Genomic DNA, 18,599 nt, shown 5'->3' on the forward strand with positions numbered 1-18,599 from the left:
CTATATGATCTATCCATAGTCATAGCAGATTGTGTATGATTTCGATATTCCCTAGGCAATTAATTACATCACTTATATAGTTGAGGCTTTGCAGATAGGGCTGAAGTTGCCTACTGTCAGTTATTTGACTGTCTATGATTTGTGTTTGGGCAACAAATTAATATAGAACAGTAGATTGCATCAAGTGGACTACTGCAGTGCTCAGGAATCTTTAGGGCTATTCGTATATATATTAGCCGACCTCCTGTTCACACCAGCCCTTCTTGATATATTTTCTGCACGTTGTACTTTCACCTATATGTTGGGTAGATGCATATTTTATTATAATACTTAGTAAAAGTTATATTTTAAAAGGGTTTTTAGTTAGAATTAGAGGGAGGCAGCGTTACCCCATGTGATGGCTTTACCATAATGTTGTTACAACTCCGCTCCAAAGTACAACATGCTATCTGAATTCTACAGTTCTCAGAATCCCTTCCTCAATGTATCAATCTGCTGGTACCATACTCTACAGATAACACGATGACACATTTGTTATTGGGATTTTTTTGTCATGATCATCAACATGATGTCAGTTTTTAGCACAAAATAAAAGTATATTAAATATAAACCAGCTAGGAAAATACACAACCATAATGAAAATGAGCAACTAAGCAGCAGCTTTTATTTATGCAGCAAGTTTGATTTCAATTACGGTACTCCTCCTACCTTCATCATCTTTTCCACCTCTATTTAGTTTACTTAGAAAGTAAAAGAGACACAAAATGAGAAATATGAAAACAAGAAAGGTGAGGGTGATGATCCAAATAAGTCTTCGGGATATATCTCCAGTTGTTTGATTTTGGTCCTCACTTCTTCCTTTAAGACAGATGTGGTTAAAATGATATTAAATGACAATTTCATGGCTGAGTACTGACATACAAAGTATCACTATTTATCTAGATTAATTAACCACAATCTTTGCCGTTTAACATACAATCATATTTCAATATGTCACAAAAGATTGCAATTTTTTTATATAGTATTTTTACTATGAATTTAGAATGTATTTTCAATATAGAAAAAGTTTACCGATTAATTTAAAGAAGCAACATAAAAAAAAAGTTTACAAATATATCTATGGTTATGCCCACTCATATACAATAGTGACAGTTAGTCACCTAGTTGTTAGTGGTTGTAACCATGGATACCTAAGCTACTGTAATGTATAAATATATGTGTGGTCAACAAAAAGGACAGGCACATGACTTATTCTTTTCAAAGACCACACTAAGGACCAGGGGGCACAAATTATGGGTGGAAGAAAGGCTATTCTGGCAGCTAAATAGGAAAGGGTCCTTTACAGTTACAGCAGTCAGACTGTGGAATGCCGACCACAAGAGGTAGTAATGGCAGACACTATAACAGATTTTTAAAAAGGGCTGGATGATTTCCTCAATGCACATAACATTGTGGGTTATAGTTAATTTAGTGCTATAATGTACAATTGGTGGAGAAAAGTTGAACATCATATGTCATGTCCCTGACTTTGAAGCGGGCTGGCACGCCGAGTCCGCACCTTTCCTGGCAGATGATGATAACTAGATATCATCTGCCTTTAACAGCTGCGGGTGGAGCAGAGCTCTGGCCACGGCTGTTAAACTGTTAAATGCCGATGTTAGTCTCATTTAACACGCAATGGCAGGGAGGCACATCAAGTGTCGTGATCACAGGGAACCAATGGATTGCTATGACAAACAGAGGTCTTCAGAGGACCTCTATGCATGTCATGACGATTCCCCTGTGAATGCCAGCCTGTAGCTGGTGTTCATAGGAGATTGTGATTTTCACTATACATAGAAATGCTGATGCACTTCTTCAAATCCCCTTTAGGGATTATTACATACAATAATGAAAAAAACTATACATGTTGTGTATCTGCTTACTCATACTAACCTGGAGAATCATATTGCCAGCTCAGTATTAAAGTATACTGAACATTGTAAATAAAAAAATCAGTTTGGTTAAAAATAGATTTCTGTTCACCAAATTCATCCAGGAAAGAGGGACACTATGTTGTCCAAACAGCCATGAACGACTTAACAACTATATAATCTACTTTTTTGTAAAGATAACTAAACAAATATTACCTTCGAGTGTTAGGTTCACATATTGAATAGTGATCCCTGATGTCTCTTTTAGTACACTGTGACAAGTGTAAATCCCAGCATCTGATTTAGAGAGGTTCCTGAGAAGCAATGACAGATTACCAAAAGGCAATAAATCATAAAACATCTCTGTTCTACCTCGATATTGAACTGATTGATATTCAGGTTGGCTTGAGCCATAATAGAAGGTATGGACCACAACATCATTCTCTGGTCGCTGCCAGTGAACTACAAGCAAATTGTAATCAAATTCATCCTTGTAGATGATGGTACATGGCAGGAGAACATCTTCATGTAGTTGTCCTTTAACATCTAAAGGGGTAAAGTTGCAAACTGTCAAAAGAAAAGAAACATATTTAGAAAATTTGAGGAAATTATAAAGTGCTATTATATATATTATAATTATTGTTTTATAGTGTTCACATCCAGTGCACCATACGAGATTCAGAAGGGTTTAAATACACCGCTCCAAAAAATAAAGGTAACACTAAAATACAACATCCTGGATATCACTGAATGAAATATCCCAGTTACAAATCTTTATTCATAGAATCATAGAATGTTAGAGTTGGAAGGGACCTCAAGGGTTATTGTGTCCAACACCATGATCAATGTAGCAAAGGATTCACTAAACCATTCCAGACAAATGTCTATCCAGCCTCTGTTTGAAGACTTCCATTAAAGGAGAACTCACCACCTCACGTGGCAGCGTTTTCCACTAACTGATCACCCTCACTGTCAAAATGTTTTTTTCTAATATCATATCTGTATCTTCTCCCTTTCAGTTTTATTCCACTGCTTTTCGTTTTTCCATGTGCAAATGAAAATAAGGATGATCCCTCTACCCTGTGACATCCCTTCAGATACAGTCATATGAAAAAGTTTGGGCACCCCTATTAATCTTAAGCTTAATGTTTTATAAAAATTGTTTTTTTTTGCAACAGCTATTTCAGTTTCATATATCTAATAACTGTGCATCGGTTAACTATACAACGCACTTTGCACAAGGAGAAGCTGTATGGGAGAGTGATGCGAAAGAAGCCGTTTCTGCAAGCACGCCACAAACAGAGTCGGCTGAGGTATGCAAAAGCACATTTGGAGAAGCCAATTTCTTTTTGGAAGAAGGTCCTGTGGACTCATGAAACCAAGATTGAGTTGTTTGGTAATACAAAAAGGCGTTATGCATGGCGGCAAAAAAACACAGTGCGTTGTATAGTTGACCAATGCACAGTGACACCATCTGCAGCAAGTTGATGCTGCAGCTCTCTGGAGATGGTCTGAGGATTGTCCTTGACTGATCTCACCATTCTTCTTCTCTGCCTTTCTGATGTTTTTGTTGGCCTGCCACTTCTGGCCTTAACAAGAACTGTACCTGTGTTCTTCCATTTCCTTGTTATATGTTAAATGTTATAAAACATTAAGCTTAAGATTAATAGGGGTGCCCAAACTTTTTCATATGACTGTATTTGTAGACAGCTATTAAGTCTCCTCTTAGCCTTCTTTTTTGCAAGCTAAGCATTCTCAGATCCTTTAACCATTCCTCATAGAACATACTTTGCAGTCCCTCGCCATCCTTGTAGCTCTGCTCTGAACTTGCTCCAGTTTTTCAATGTCTTTTTTAAAATGTGGTGCCCAGAACTGGACACAGTAGTAGATGGGGATAATTACTTTACGTGATCTAGACTCTATGCTTCTCTTAATACATCCAATAACTGTGCTTGACTTTTTGTTGCTGCATCACACTGTTGACTCCTGTGCAGCCTATTTGTATACGTAGGTCTTTTTCACATGTGATGTTGCTTAGTTCTATTTCTCCCATTCTGTAATTTTCTTTTTCTTGTCCAGATCTACAATTTTGCATTTCTCCCTGCCATTCTATTAGTCACTGCCCATTGTTTAAGCTTATCTAGATACTTCTGAATCGTTTCTCTATCTTCTCCAGTGTCAGCTATCCCTCCTCGCATAATCTGCAAATTTATTTATTAAACCTTCAGTTCCCTTATCTAGATAATTTATAAAAATGTTGAACAACACTGGGGTCAGGACAGAGCCTTGTGGTACCCCACTTGAAACACACTTCCAATTGGATGTGCAACCATTTATTGCCACTCTTTGAGTACAGTTATGAATCTACCTAACCTGTTGTGAATTCTGCTCTTGGGCTCCCTCCGGTGGTTATAAGTGGTAGCACTGCTGTCTCTGGATCGCAGCATTTATCAGGTGTGTTCACTTTTTGCAATTCTGACTGGGCTATTTAGTCTTGCTTGACCCTTTAGTCAGTGCCAGTTGTCCATTGTTCCTGGAGGATTCACATCCCTGCCTGGTCTCTCCTGCTTTGCTGTTCATTTCAACAAAGATAAGTTCTGGCCTTGATTTTTGCTGTCCACATGCTGTGGCCTTATTGTTCAGTTCTTTTCCATGTTTTTGTCTTGTCCAGCTTGGTCTGTATAAGGGTTTGTTTAGCCAAGCTGGTATCTCTGGAGATGCAGATATACCCTCCATATCTTTAGTTAGACTTGGAGATTTTGTATTTTCTGTGGTGGATATTTTCTAGTGTTTTAATACTGACCGCATAGTACTCTGTACTATCCTTTCTATTTAGCTAGAAGTGGCCTCCTTTGCTAAATTCTGATTTCAGTCTGTGTATGTTTTTTCCCTCTCCTCTCACAGTCAATATTTGTGGGGGGCTGTCTATCCTTTGGGGATTTTCTCTGAGGCAAGATAGTTTTCCCTTTTCTATCTCTAGGGGTAATTAGCCCTCCGGCTGTGTCTAGATGTCTAGGGAGTGATAGGTACATTCCACGGCTACTTCTAGTTGCGGTGTTAAGTTCAGGGTCTGCGGTCAGTACAGGTACCACCTTCTCCGGAGTATGTCTCATGCTGCTCTTAGGCCACCAGATCATAACACTAACCATAGACTTGTCAATCCCATTCTTGGTCATTTTTTCAATAAGGATATTATAAGACATTTGATCATATTCTTTGCTGAAGTCGAGATATACTATATCTACCACATTTCTCTGATCCACCCAGTCAGTGATTCCACGATAGAAGGAAATTACATTAGTCTGGCATGACTTGCTTGCCATAAACCCATGCTGGCTAATGTTAATTACTGTATTCCCATCCTAGTACTTGCATACAGTACATGCTATTTAATAATTTGTTCAAAGATCTTTCCTGGTATAGAAGTAAGGCTCACTGGCCTGTAATTTCCTGGCCCAATCTTCTTTCCTTTTTTGAAGATAGGGACAACAGTTGCTCTTCTCCAATCTTCTGGGACTTCTCCTGTTCTCCAGGATTTTTCAAACATTCTGGCTAGGTATTCTGAACCTTCGTCTGCTAATTATTTCAGTACCCTGTAATTAATCTGGAACAGGAGATTTAAATTAATGTAAGTGTTCACTCACCATCTCTCTATTTATAGGTAGTGTGGATTCTTTTATTCCTTCTATGGCACTGTGAAAATCAGTTGAAGTTACAATTGCTTTCTTAGAGATCACAGATGCTTAATAGGAATTTAAAAGTTCGCCTTCTCAACATCATTTTTGACCACTTCACCCTTTTTATCCTGTAAAAGTTCTATAGCATCTTTGACTTTTCTTTTGCTTTTGACATACCCCTAAAATCCTTTTTTTACTGTTTTCGGTTTCCCTTGCAAGCCTCACTTTATTCTTTAAATGCTTCCAATTCTTCCTTTTTTTCAGGATTGTTACAGATTGTGCAGTGAGAATTTAATTTAGCAAAATTTCCCACCCTTCTTGGACATTTTTGCCCTTTAGAACATTCAGCTATTGGACCTTTCCTACACTCTTTTTGAGTTTGGCTGTGCGGCCCTTCAAAGAAATGCCTCACCACACCATTACTTATCCACTGTAATTCTGGTCATGCTGGAGGATGTTGCAGGCAGCAGAACATTCTCCATGTCGTCTCCAGACCCTGTCACTTCTGTCACATGTGCTCAGTGTGAACCTGCTCTTATTCATGAGGAGCACAGGGTGCCAATGTTGAATCTGTCAATCTTGGTGTTTTCTTGCAAATGCCAATCGCTCTGCACAGGGATGTAAGCACAACACCCACTTGTGGAAGTAAGGCCCTCATACTACCCTCATGAAGTCTGTTTCTGACAGTTTTAGCTGTCACATGGATGTTTGTGGCCTGCTGGAAATCATTTAGCTGGGCTCTGGCACTGCTCCTCTTTACACAAAGGAGGAGGTAGCGGTCCTGCTGCTGGGTTGTTGCCCTCCAACGGAACACTCCACGTCACCTATTGTACTGGCATGTCTCCTGGTATCTGCTCTATGCTCTGGACACTGTGCAGACATACACAGCTACCTGTCTTGCCACAGTTCGCATTGATGAGCCATCCTGGATGAGCTGCCCTACCGAGCAACTTGTGTGGATTGTACAGTAGACACCGCCTCATGTTACTGTACCTCTATGGGTGAGAGCAAAGACAAAATGCAAAAGTTACCAAAACAAAAGCCAAAAAGGATGAGAACCAAGAAATGGTCTGTGGTCACCACCTGCAGAACCACTCCTTTATAGGGGTTGTCTTGCTAATTGCTTATCATTTCTACGTGTTGTCTGTTCCATTTGCACAACAGCAGAAGAAATTTATTCACAATCAGTGTTGCTTCATAACTGGACAGGTTGATTTCACAGAAGTGTGATTGACTTGGAGTTACATTATGTTGTTTAAGTGTTCCCTTTATTTTTCTGAGCAGTGTATATTATGTATAATCAATAAAAACGTGTACAGTATAGTAGACCTCTTTTCTTCCCTATATATGGTGGAAATACTCAACCTCTCTATACAGTAGTGGTACTCTCATATAGGTGGGCTGGTCTTCCTTACCTGGAACCAACTACATCAACAGCAATCCAGGCAGATGTCACAGTTTCAGGTGCATGGACATGCAGTTTAATGTCAATACCACACTGCCCAGCCATGTCACAAGCAATTCAGTGCATTGACCAATAAAGGGCACAGCACAAGTCTTGTTCTTAAGGGTAAGGTCACACAGGGCTTTTTGCTGCCTTTTTTTCTGCAGTAAAACCTGATCTTTTTGGCAGGAAAGAAGCTGCGCTAAAAACGCAGGTTTAGGTGCGTTTTTTGGTGTGTTTTTTTCATACTTTTTTTTTTTCTCTTTGTGCATGCCAATAAAGTTGAGTGCACACAGAGAAAAAAACTTCCTGTAGATAGAATGAATAGATAGAATGAATAGAATAGATTGATAGAATATATAAATAGAATAGATAGAATGAATAGATAGATTGATATAATAGATAGAATAGAATAGATAGAATGCATAGATAGATAGAATGAATAGATAGATAGGATAGAATAAATAGATAGATTGATAGAATAGATTACCTGCGGTAACCTCTTCACTGGCATGTTCCCACAGTCCAGAGATTACCTCAGGTCAGGCTGTGAGGGAGCGCATGCTCAGTGACGTCACCCCCAGTCTCTGAAGCAAGCGCCGCCAGCATCTCCTCATTCCCCAGTCGTTTACAGCCAGGAACGGTCGCATTAGCAGAACTCCTGGTTGGGTTGCAAACTTTATCTCCCCCAGATCTGGATTGCTGCATGGGACACTCGTTATTTTCGACTGCATCGGACCAGGGAGTACATTGTTGGTTCTTTATTTGTATTTCAGAAGATCGAGGGCTTCGCTTGGAATGGCAGACTAATAAAGATCGCAAAACTGTGTGGTGTTTTATTTCATTAAAATACTTTTTTCTTACTGTGTGTGTATGTCTGTGTGTTTATTTAACCCTTTAACTACTATAGGATTAGTAATGGATAGGTGTCTTATTGACATCTCTCCATTACTAAGCCGGCTTAATGTCACTTTACAATAGGAAGGTGACATTAACCCCTCATACCCCGCTTGCCACCGCTACAGGACAAGTGGGAAGAGACGGGCAAAGCGCCAGAATTGACACATCTAATAGATACGTCTTTTCTGGGCAGCTGCGGGCTGCTATTTTTAGGCTGGGAGGGGCCTATATCAAGAATACCACGGCTGAGAATACCAGTACCAGCTGTGAGCTTTAGCAAGGTTGGTTGTCAAAGATGGGGGGGACCCCACGCCGTTTTTTAAAATTATTTATTTAAATAATTTTAAAAAAAGCATGGGGACCCCTCTATTCTTGATAACTAGCCTTGCTGAAGCTAACAGCTGGGGGTTGCAGCCCGCAGCTGTGAGTTTTGTCTGGATGGTTATCAAAAATAGGGGGGAACCCACGCCGTTTTTTTTTTTTTATTATTTATAGCGCTGGAGCGGCAGATAAAAAATTTCCATCTGCCACTCCTGCTCTCACTGTAATTAGCAGCTGTAGGTGTCGAATGATGGGATCAGTAGTCCCATCAGCTGACACCAGTGACCGGAGGTGAAGTTTATACCTCCCTGCTGTCTTTTGACAGCAAGGGAGCTGCGGCTCTCTGACTGGCGGGGATGATTTCCCAGCCGATCAGAAGCGATGTTTGCCGTGCTGTCATGCATATGACACCGTGTCAAACACTAATGTCGGGCCCCAAAAAAATCACAGAGAAAAAAAAGCAGAGATGGTTACCTGCTGAAGCCTCCAAACAAATGCACCCCATTGTCGAGCCCCCCATTCAAGTGTATGGGGATCGGGTCCACTCTGCTGGATGACAGGCTGCATGGACGCATAATGCAGCCTGCCATCTAGATGTAGCAGAGCCGAGTGTGAAGTCACATCCAGCTGTCCTTGACTTTTCTGCAGCAAATACACTGCAAGAAAAGTCAACCTGCGTATGGAGCGGCCCCCAGACGCAGGACAGCGGGGTACTCGAATCCGAGTCTTGGTTCTGAGGATGTCACGGTGGCCCGACCCGGTCCGTGGTCCTGCTAAGACGGCGCCCAATAAAAGGTGTAGGTGGTGGTGTAGGTCGCAGTAAATAACGAGGACACAGGGTTGCAGTCTCTTTACCTCTTTACTGAAGGCTTCGGCATCCGCAATCCAGAGCACTGCTAACAGGGCTGGCTGAGACCGGCCGGTCTGAAGGCACATCCAGAGTTCCCTTTGCAGGTGGAAATCAGTGCCTACCTACTAGCGCCTGGGTGTTGTAGTACTTCCCTGCTGAGCACCACGGGATAGTCCTCACAACTGTCGTGTATGTTTCTGTTCTTCCTCTCCGTCCCCCAGATGATATGGATAGGACGCTCCCGTATGACGGGGTAGGCCTGGAGTTATTTTCTAGGGACCCTAGAGACGCCCCTCTCCCACAATTGCCTCCGTTGTCTTCATTAGGTGATAAAAGTGAGGCAGCCAACCTAAAATTAACTGCCCTGCCGTTGGTTTGAAGTAATGCGTAGAGCCCAATACTTCCTCGGCGTTCCGGCCACCGGCTACGCGCCTCAGTAGGATGTTGCCGATCTCGGGGCACGACTCCTACTGGTTCTATCGCCTTTGTGCTGTGATCTCGTTTCTCACTTCTCCACACTATACTTCGCTTCGTGTCCTTTCTTAAGATGCCGCTGCAATGAAGTGCAGGCGCGGCTCCGTAACGATCTGTCCTTTCGCTAGGCCTCTGTCAGGATCCCACCCTTGACAGGGACCCCCCTGGATCTTCCCAAGCAACGCTCTTCTCTCACTGGATGTTACCTGGGCAAAACCCAGTCAGCTTCTCCCTAACTTCCTATCCAACCCCCAGTTTTACCAGAGTGTGAGGAGTGGCCTAATACATAGAACCCTTTGCTCCCCCTGGTGGTCGGAGTGTGAAGTGTAATGTGTGACTGTGATACCTGGTCAGGTGAACTCCTTTAGTGCCATCAGACGTACCGTCACTCCCCTTAGTGGCGGAGCGACAGTACTGCAACGACCAGGACTCTGGGGCGCTGCACGTATTTGCAGCGTTTTTTCACCATCCATTCAAGTCAATGGGTGGAAAACGCTGGAAAAACGGTGAAGGAAGTGACATGCTCTATGTCCAAAAAACGCTGCAAAGCACAAAATACTGATCACACAAAAACCCAATGTGTGTGCATGAGACTTCTGAAATCTCATAGGCTTTGCTGGTACTGTAAAAAGCAGCTGAAAATTAGCATAAAAAATGCAGCAAAATGCCCTGTGTGAACTTACCCTAATGAGTTACGCTGGAAGTCTCAACTGCTAATAGTAGCATCCTGTCGGGCACTATCTGTCAGGGGAATTTCTCCTATTCACATACATCACTGAAGTAATGCATCTTCTAATTTTCACACGTCTACTGCATATATTCGTAGTACTACACATCACAATCATAATAATAACCGTTATGGTATAGATTAGGCATAGGAAAATACAAAATTTAGTGCATGCCTACAGTAACTACTAGGCATAATGCTAAGTTTCAGTAGCACTTAGCACTATGCAGCTGGGAATACACAACATAAAATTGCATAACACAACCCTGTGGCTCAGTGGTTAGCATTGCAGTGTTGGGGTCCTGGGTTCAAATCCCACCAAGGACAACATCTGCCAGTAGTTTGTATGTTCTCCCCGTGTTTGCGTGGGTTTCCTCTGGGTAGTCTGGTTTCCTCCCACACTCCAAAGACATACTGATAGAGAATCTAGACTGTGAGCCCCATTGGGGACAGTGATGATGATTTCTGTAAAGTAGTGTGGAATTAATGGTGCTATATAAGTTTGTAAAATAAATAAATAAGACATACCATAGCATGTGCACAGATATGACATTTGCATAAAAATGAAAATTAGGTATACTGAGTTCAGCTGGTAATTTCATCACTGCAATTGAGTCCATAGTAACCATTGCAATAGCTATTTGTGAGCCCAGAACATTACAGTGGGGTTGTTGGGGCACAAGTTCACACATTTTATAAGATGGTGGAAGATGCACATTTAACCCTCTTATGTATGAATCCTAACTTTGTAATGGCTTATCTTGTACTCATCCTCATTATAACCCATAATCTGAACTACACTCACAAGTCTGCAGATTTTAGCAACACATTACTATAGGAGCACAGTAAAGTCGGTGTTCACACTGTGACACTACATTTGACTTATACCATTGGAAAAGAATGTCTTTTTGTCATTTGTCTGATCCACATTTGTATATCCTTACCTTAAATATATTAAAAAGTTTAGTTGACTGCAATTTTAAAATAATAATATATGACTGAAGTATATAGGTTTTTTTAGAAGTCAATGATAAATGAAGTTAACTAAGCTTTTAGGTAAACCAAGGGGGTGAAGCTGAACTAAGCACATCCGTGAACCTAGGCTAAGTTGTAACGTATCCTACACCCACTATAACCAATACTGACTTTTAAAAAAAGATGTTGTTTTGGTCACCTTATTCTGATACTCATACCTTTTTATTTTAATTGCGTTTTTTTATGCGGGACAGGCTGCAGTTTTCACTGGTACTATTTATTGGTACATATGACTTTAAATTCGCATTATAATTCTTTTTTTGGTAGTAGGCATGGACAAAAAAAAAAGTTCTACAATTTTATTTTTTAGGGAGTTCATTGTGCACTACAATTGACTTGATTCTGAGTATCAATGTGATTATGGTGATATGTATATATTTTTATGTTTTACTACGTTTGTACAAGTAAATAACTTTTCTAAAAAATATATATTTTTAGACTGTCCTATTGTGAGAGCCATAACTCTTACATTTTTCAGTATAGTACAGAGCTATATGAGGACTTGTATTTTTCTGTAAAGACCTGTAGTTTTTATTGGTACCACTTTGAGATATGTACGATTGATTTTTGATCGCTTTTTATTTAACCTTTTTTGTGAGGCAAGATGAAGAAAAACAGTAATTTTGGCATAATTGTTCATGTTTTGCTATTGTGATCACCATGCAAATTAAGGCTGTGGGTCAACGATGAAGTTTTGAAGCTGCTTATTTCCACTGAGTAGAAAACATGGCGTCTTCCAATTACAGCGGATGGGACTTATAGAAATCTCTTGCCCACTGTGCTTCTTTTTTAGGCTGCTTTCACACATCAGTTTTTTGAGGTCAGTCACAATCCATCGGCTCGACGGATTTGTGAAAAACTGATGCAATGGATCCGTTTTTTTATCAGTTTCTTCCATTTTTGACGGATTATGACGGATCCTTTTTTTAAAAAAAACGCCCAAGGGAGGCTCCCAAATGTTATTGGCTACTGAAAACCTATATATACAGTGTTTTTACAGCCCATCTTTGACAGGTTGCAGAGCAAGTGGCAAAGATGGAAGGCGTGATGGCAAACATTCTGAAGATTTATGTGGATTTCACTTTTGAGGTGAATCGTCTGGAAGCAATTGTTCTGGAGGAGCGAGAAAGACAGCACGTCATGCGTCTGCGCCGACGTCGTTATTGGATCCACCCAATCACTTCACAGAGAATGACACGTGGGGTGTATTCAACATTATACATGGAGTTAAGAGGAAACCCAGAGAAGTTTTTCAGCTACGTGCGTATGAAAGCGGAGAACTTCGATTTATTGGTGGAACGGATTGGACACCTCATAGCAAGAAGTGACACATATTGCTGCTTCTCAGCCTCGGGACTTCCACCATATCGAGGATTGTTAAGCACACCTGCCGTGCATTGTGGGACTGTTTACATGAAGAATTTATCCCACATCCCACATCGGAGAGTTGGCTGGACATTGCAGAAACTTCCATAAAATTTGTCAGTTTCCCAATTGCTTGGGTGCAGTGGATGGGAAACATATTCGTATCATGAAACCTGCTGCATCTGGATCTGAATATTTCAACTACAAGAAATATTTCTTCATCGTGCTCATTGCAGATGCCAAATACAAGTTTATAGTGGCCGATATTGGGGCCTATGGCCGCTCCAATGATTCGCAAGTTTTTAAAGTGTCTGCAATGGGGCGTCATTTATATGGAAACACTTTCGAATTTCCACCACCAAGACCGTTTCTTGAAACCTCTGGACCACCAATGCCATTTATATGTTTTGGAGATGAAGCATTCCAACTCTCAGAACACCTGCTGAAGCCATACTCAAGTAGTGGATTGACGCCAACTAAAAGAGTTTTTAATTACCGGCTAACACGAGCGCAAAGAATGGTGGAATGTGCTTTTGGCATTCTAACATCCAAATGGCATTTTCTGTTGGCCACTATCAACCTGAAGACTGACACTGTGGATGAGGTGGTGAAAGCTTGTGTGGTCCTGCACAATTTCATAATATGCAAGGAACAGATTGCCATGGATGACAACTTCAATGAAACCACCTTGAATGATTATCACAACATTACTTTTAGAAGTCCTGCATCAGTTTCCAGAATGAGGGACAAAATTGCAGAATACTTTATTTCACCTCAAGGAAGAGTAGACTGGCTTTGTCTTGGACCTTGGACCTTGTTACCGAAAGTATTGGACCTTATCTTACCCAAAGTATTGGACCTTGTTTTACCAAAAGTATTGGACATGGTTTTACCCAAAGTATTGTACCTGGTTGGGTTTTACCCAAAGTATTGTACCTGATTTTACCCTAAGTATTTTACCTTATAATTAAAAAAATGAAAGACAAAGCTTTTTCAAAAATAAAATAAATGTATTATTCGTATTATTCACAAATTTTGTTTATTTTTTTTTTAAATCATTTATAAATTTAGGTAGTGTGGGGTGGAGATAGTACTGGAGGGGCTGACAAATCGGACCACTTCGACAGTGGGAGTGTGGAGAGAGTATTGTGGTGGTGACGGATCAGAAGGTAAAACAGAAGGTGAAGGCTTGGAGAAAGAAAGAGAATGGGAGGACAAAAAAACGGGATTAGGGATGGGATTTTGTAAGGTTTGAGGGGTGGAGTGGAGGGATTGGGAGGCAGAAGAGGTGATGGGTGGAGAAGAGGGTTGTATTTGGGGCATGATGGGTGTGGAAATGAGTGTTTTGGCAATTTACTTGCATCCAAATGCATCCTATCCAGACATGTGCTTAACTCAAGCAAACTGTTGTTCATGAGGTTGAAACCAGCAGTAATTTGATCTGACAACAGTTTGAGTGAGTTCTGGAAGGATGCATTTAGATGCAAGAACTCGGGCGCATAGCTCTTTTCCTGACCCCTCTGGTGCTACTGCCCAGAACCCAAAGGTGTTCTAGAGGTGGCAGCAGTGTCAGAGGGGTGGGGTAAAGGAAAAGCTACATCCTCACCAGCAGCTTCATGTAACAAAGTCTGCTATGATGCTCTAGCGCTGGTGGATGGAACCGAGGGACCAGATGTGAGGGAAGGTGCAGTTGGGTCGGGTCTGTCGAATTGGTCCCCGGTGGCGGACTCAGGAGGGATCGCTCCAGAAGGGTTCAACTCTGCAGGCTCCCGAGTGTTGCAGACGGTGCTGTGGAAAAATAAAAAAGAAAGTAATTAATATATTGTTATTGCTTAGCCCTGGCTGAAACCAAAAAAAAAAGGTTAGACATGTAAACATTTTTACTTAGTAAATGGGGTGGAGAATATTTACCTTCTAGGAACGACAGGGCTGTAACATATTTGCATTTGCTCCTGTGTCCTCCCGATCCACTCGGGGCCTGCATCTCCTTTCTTCTTGAAGCGATCCCTGAGTGACCGCCACCGCTTTATAACTCTGTCCCCTGTGAAGCGAAAGCACGAATTGGTTAGTATACAACACATTACATCCAGCAACATAAGTTACTGAACTGTGAATACTTACGCGCTTGATTCTGGGCCCGAACCTCAAGGTCCTCCCAATTGTCCACAACTTCATGAGATACTTTCTCCCAGAGCCGTTGGGTCACAACAGCATCAGCATGGCGGCGGTTCCCCATGTTCCACAGCAGCTCCCGCTCTCGAACTAGATCGATGAGGAGGTCGACATTTAGACCGGCCTCCTCACTATAAGAATCCGGAGCACGCTGTGAGGCCTGTTAAAAAAGACAAAAAACAAAAACATTACACTCAAATCATCAACATGAAGTGGAAAAATACAAAACAAACAAAAAATCAAAATAAAAAAAGGTACTTACTCGTTAGTGACTGCCCCGACGCTCACGCCGACGACCCTGGGAGGCGCTTTGAGGACCTCTACATCGAGCCCCAGAATCAGAATACTAAAAAGAAAACATTATGTGCTTGGATGTAGGCTTATGTGTTGTGTGTACTGTGATGTCTGTGATGATATGGTTTTCATGTGTTGTGTGTACTGTTATGTATGTGATGATCTGTTTCTGTGATGCATGTAAGAAACTTACTAAACGCAAGCCCGCTCCGGGTATTTCTCCACCCCGTCGGTCTCCTTCTGGAAGCACCTCTGATGCTGCAGCTTCCTGTTAAACAAGAATTATATATTAATAATCTATATATAACATGAACATCACCAAAAATAAAAAAATATATATATTTATTTACCTCACAGCGCTGACGATGCGAGGAAGGGCTCCCAGAAGAAGACATGCTGTGGCTGGCAGCTGGCCTGGTAGGCTGTGGCTGGCAGCTGGCCTGGATAGGCTGTGGCTGGCGGCTGGCCTGGTAGGCTGTGGCTGCCTGCTGGCCTGGTAGGCTGTGGCTGGCTGCTGGCCTGGTAGGCTGTGGCTGGCCTAGATAGACTGTTGCTGACTGCTGACCTGGATAGGCTGTTGCTGGCTGCTGGCCTGGATAGGCTGTGGCTGGCTGCTGGCTTGGTAGGCTGTGGCTGGCTGCTGGCCTGGTAGGCTGCGGCTGGCTGCTGGCCTGGTAGGCTGTGGCTGGCTGCTGGCCTGGATAGGCTGTGGCTGGCTGCTGGCCTGGATAGGCTGTGGCTGGCTGCTGGCCTGGATAGGCTGTGGCTGGCTGCTGGCCTGGATAGGCTGTGGCTGGCTGCTGGCCTGGATAGGCTGTGGCTGACTGCTGGCCTGGTAGGCTGTGGCTGGCTGCTGGCCTGGATAGGCTGTTGCTGGCTGCTGGCCTGGTAGGCTGTGGCTGGTTTTAGCTCTGGCGGCAGGTTTTAGCTCTGGCAGCAGGTTTTAGCTCTGGAGTCAGGTTTTAGCTCTGGAGTCAGGTTTTAGCTCTGGAGTCAGGTTTTAGCTCTGGAGTCAGGTTTTAGCTCTGGAGTCAGGTTTTAGCTCTGGCAGCAGGTAGCTCTGTGTCGTGTCTTGCTGAGTGGTTGGTAAATGGATGAGTGAAGCCCTACCTGGCAGGCTTTATATACCTTTGATAATTGGGGGGCTGGCCAATTGTATCCAAATTAAAACTGAGCATGTGCAGTTCAAAAAAACGGAATCCGGTGTCGTATTCAGTCATTTGCCGGATTTGGTGCCATCCGGTGCCCATAGGTGTCCATTCTAGCAAAAGCCAGACGGCGCCAGATCCGTCACTGTCCGATTTTTCGCCAAAGACAAAAAACGTTAGTATGTGCGCTGTCTTCGGCCGCCGGACAAACAATTTTCAACAGATCAGGTGAACGACGGATGAAACGTGAGGCCATCCGTCGGTAATACAAGTCTATGAGGAAAAAACTGATCGAGCGGCATCAGTCGCCGAATCTGTTTTTTTCCAAATTCGACGGATTGCCACTGATGGAAAAAAACTGATGTGTGAAAGGGGCCTTACACAGCATAAACGAACCATTGGTATTCACGCTGATGGGTATGAATCCTAACTATGAATGATAGCAGCATCCCTCTGATGCAACTGTACTTCGGATTGTGGGAAATCAACTGCAAGGTGGACATAAAGTTACAACATTTTGCGAAAAGGAGTTAATTGGCTAAAGCGAAGGATCAGTGCAAGATAAAAAATATGCAAAATTCACTCATTTATAATTGCATTGGATAGACACATTGAAAGGCATTTACCTAATTGCCTAACTATGCTTTTTTTTGTTAAAGTCAATGAGATTTTATGCTGTTTAGTGTTCTGTTGTTTTATTATAACACTTTGCATCAAGAATAGTTTTTTTTATAACAGTAAAAAAACAACAAACCCACTTACCAGGCAAGAAGATAATAGAACCAAATAACTTGATATATAGATTTTTAAGAGTAAATGAGTTCTGGTTTCTTCTGATAGTCTATTGAAAATGTCAAGATAAGACAAATGTTAATACAATTTCTATGTAAGCATTGCATACATGTATATACATTGTTAGTGCATACAAATTAATTATTGGCAAGTATTCACAAGCACTTATTATTCACATAGAGATGTTCAAAACTAAAGTCTCAATCATGGTACAGATAGATAGCAGGTTTTGCATGAACTGAATTCCATGTGTGTTCATACGGTAATTTCACTAAGGAACAAGTCTTCTGTAAGACTGTATTGACACATCTGTGTGCCATGGTTTGTGACTCACTAACTGGTCTTGGGTCTCTCTTCCTGAACTCAATAGTCTCATAGGTATAGATGAGGCTGTCACGTTTGGGTCAGGAAACCCACATCCAGTCCATATATCATGGTCCATATTTGAATAGCGAAACATGGATTTGTAAATCTGGCCTAAATCTAACACCAGCCTCCCTTTTACAGGGTCACTAATCCCAAAAGGCCCAACAACTGAAAAAAAATACACAGAACCTAAAGTTGTGTGTATAAATATTATTCATAGGGTTACCCAATAGCTCAAAAGCATGTTTTACTTGGTATAAAAAGTTATATAATTGAACTTTCTCATGTACATTACCAGCATCTCCACCTCTAGGGATGTTAGGACACAGGAAGGGACATTTTACCCTTTTCTGTGTCGAGATTCATGTGAAAGTGAAGCCCCCATAAATAGGATTGGAACGCTTATAAACATGACATCAAGTCAAGCAATGAAGTAAATTATTAACTGTAATTACATAGCAGGCCATACACAACAGAACATATCTGTATGATGCTGTACAATTTCTTCAAAGGTGACAAAAAAATCTCAATCGCTTACAGGGATAAACAACCAAAACATGTTGGCAACCCTTCCCTTGAAAGGTATCCTGAAAGTAAGTGGATCGCACCCCCCAATATTTCAGAGACTCTACATGAGAAATGCTGTATTCCAAGTTGCCGATTGAATGCAATGGGCCATCCATGTGGAGATAAGACAGGTCCTCCAGAGGGAGTTGCACTTTGTTTCGGTTCTTCTTTCTACCTAATAGCCAGGGATCCCAAGCTGTGGACACCACTCTATGGCATTTATGCTCTAATGCATAAATGTCACAGTCAGGCCCATGGCCTGAGAGAAAATACCAAATGTCTACTAGAGCTGGCCCGCCAGTAGACAGCGTACGCACCGCTAATACTAAAAATCCAGCGTTTCTGGTCCCGCTCCCTGGTTGCTACAAGGTAGTTTTCAATTTGCTGCATAGCTCCCCAGCTATGACACACAAGTTCTCTCCTCTGCTCCCTACATCAGCGCGCACTTCCCTTGTGCTCTCCCATACATCTCAGTGCACATAACACTACCACCCTCTACCTCCTCCATAGGCTGGGCACAGGTATGCTATTGAGCCAGTGCGCTCTCGCCATGA

The 18,599-nt window shown here is 42.0% G+C and overlaps 2 protein-coding genes and 1 long non-coding RNA gene across 4 annotated transcripts in view; 1 reads left to right on the forward strand and 2 right to left on the reverse strand.

Annotated features, from left to right (window-relative positions):
- LOC143775817 (NACHT, LRR and PYD domains-containing protein 1 homolog) overlaps nt 1–18,599 on the reverse strand; it is a 57,553-nt gene that overhangs the window by 22,716 nt on the left and 16,238 nt on the right. Inside the window, exons 4-6 of the mRNA XM_077264396.1 lie at nt 17,083–17,161; nt 2,130–2,480; nt 709–858 (exon numbers count right to left, since the gene is read on the reverse strand). Of these exons, the coding sequence (XP_077120511.1) occupies nt 709–858; nt 2,130–2,480; nt 17,083–17,161 (580 nt within the window). The remainder of the gene's footprint in view (nt 1–708; nt 859–2,129; nt 2,481–17,082; nt 17,162–18,599) is intronic.
- LOC143775818 (uncharacterized) lies at nt 12,317–16,020 on the reverse strand. 2 transcript variants are annotated; one of them, XM_077264398.1, is made up of 6 exons: nt 15,523–16,020; nt 15,366–15,440; nt 15,141–15,224; nt 14,828–15,038; nt 14,618–14,747; nt 12,317–14,494 (listed from the first exon to the last, which is right to left on the reverse strand). In XM_077264398.1, exons 4-6 carry the CDS (start codon nt 14,940–14,942, stop codon nt 14,338–14,340), a joined length of 402 nt encoding a protein of 133 aa, XP_077120513.1. In that variant the 5' UTR covers nt 14,943–15,038; nt 15,141–15,224; nt 15,366–15,440; nt 15,523–16,020; the 3' UTR covers nt 12,317–14,337. The 2 variants fall into 2 exon arrangements, with proteins under 2 accessions (XP_077120513.1, XP_077120512.1); XM_077264397.1 differs by having other exon boundaries at nt 14,828–15,224.
- On the forward strand, nt 16,030–16,314 carry LOC143775819 (uncharacterized). The gene is made up of 3 exons (XR_013215713.1): nt 16,030–16,060; nt 16,094–16,112; nt 16,151–16,314. It is a non-coding gene; the product is annotated as an uncharacterized LOC143775819 (long non-coding RNA).

This window comes from Ranitomeya variabilis, chromosome 5 (genome assembly GCF_051348905.1).
Source record: "Ranitomeya variabilis isolate aRanVar5 chromosome 5, aRanVar5.hap1, whole genome shotgun sequence".
Taxonomy (NCBI): domain Eukaryota; kingdom Metazoa; phylum Chordata; class Amphibia; order Anura; family Dendrobatidae; genus Ranitomeya; species Ranitomeya variabilis.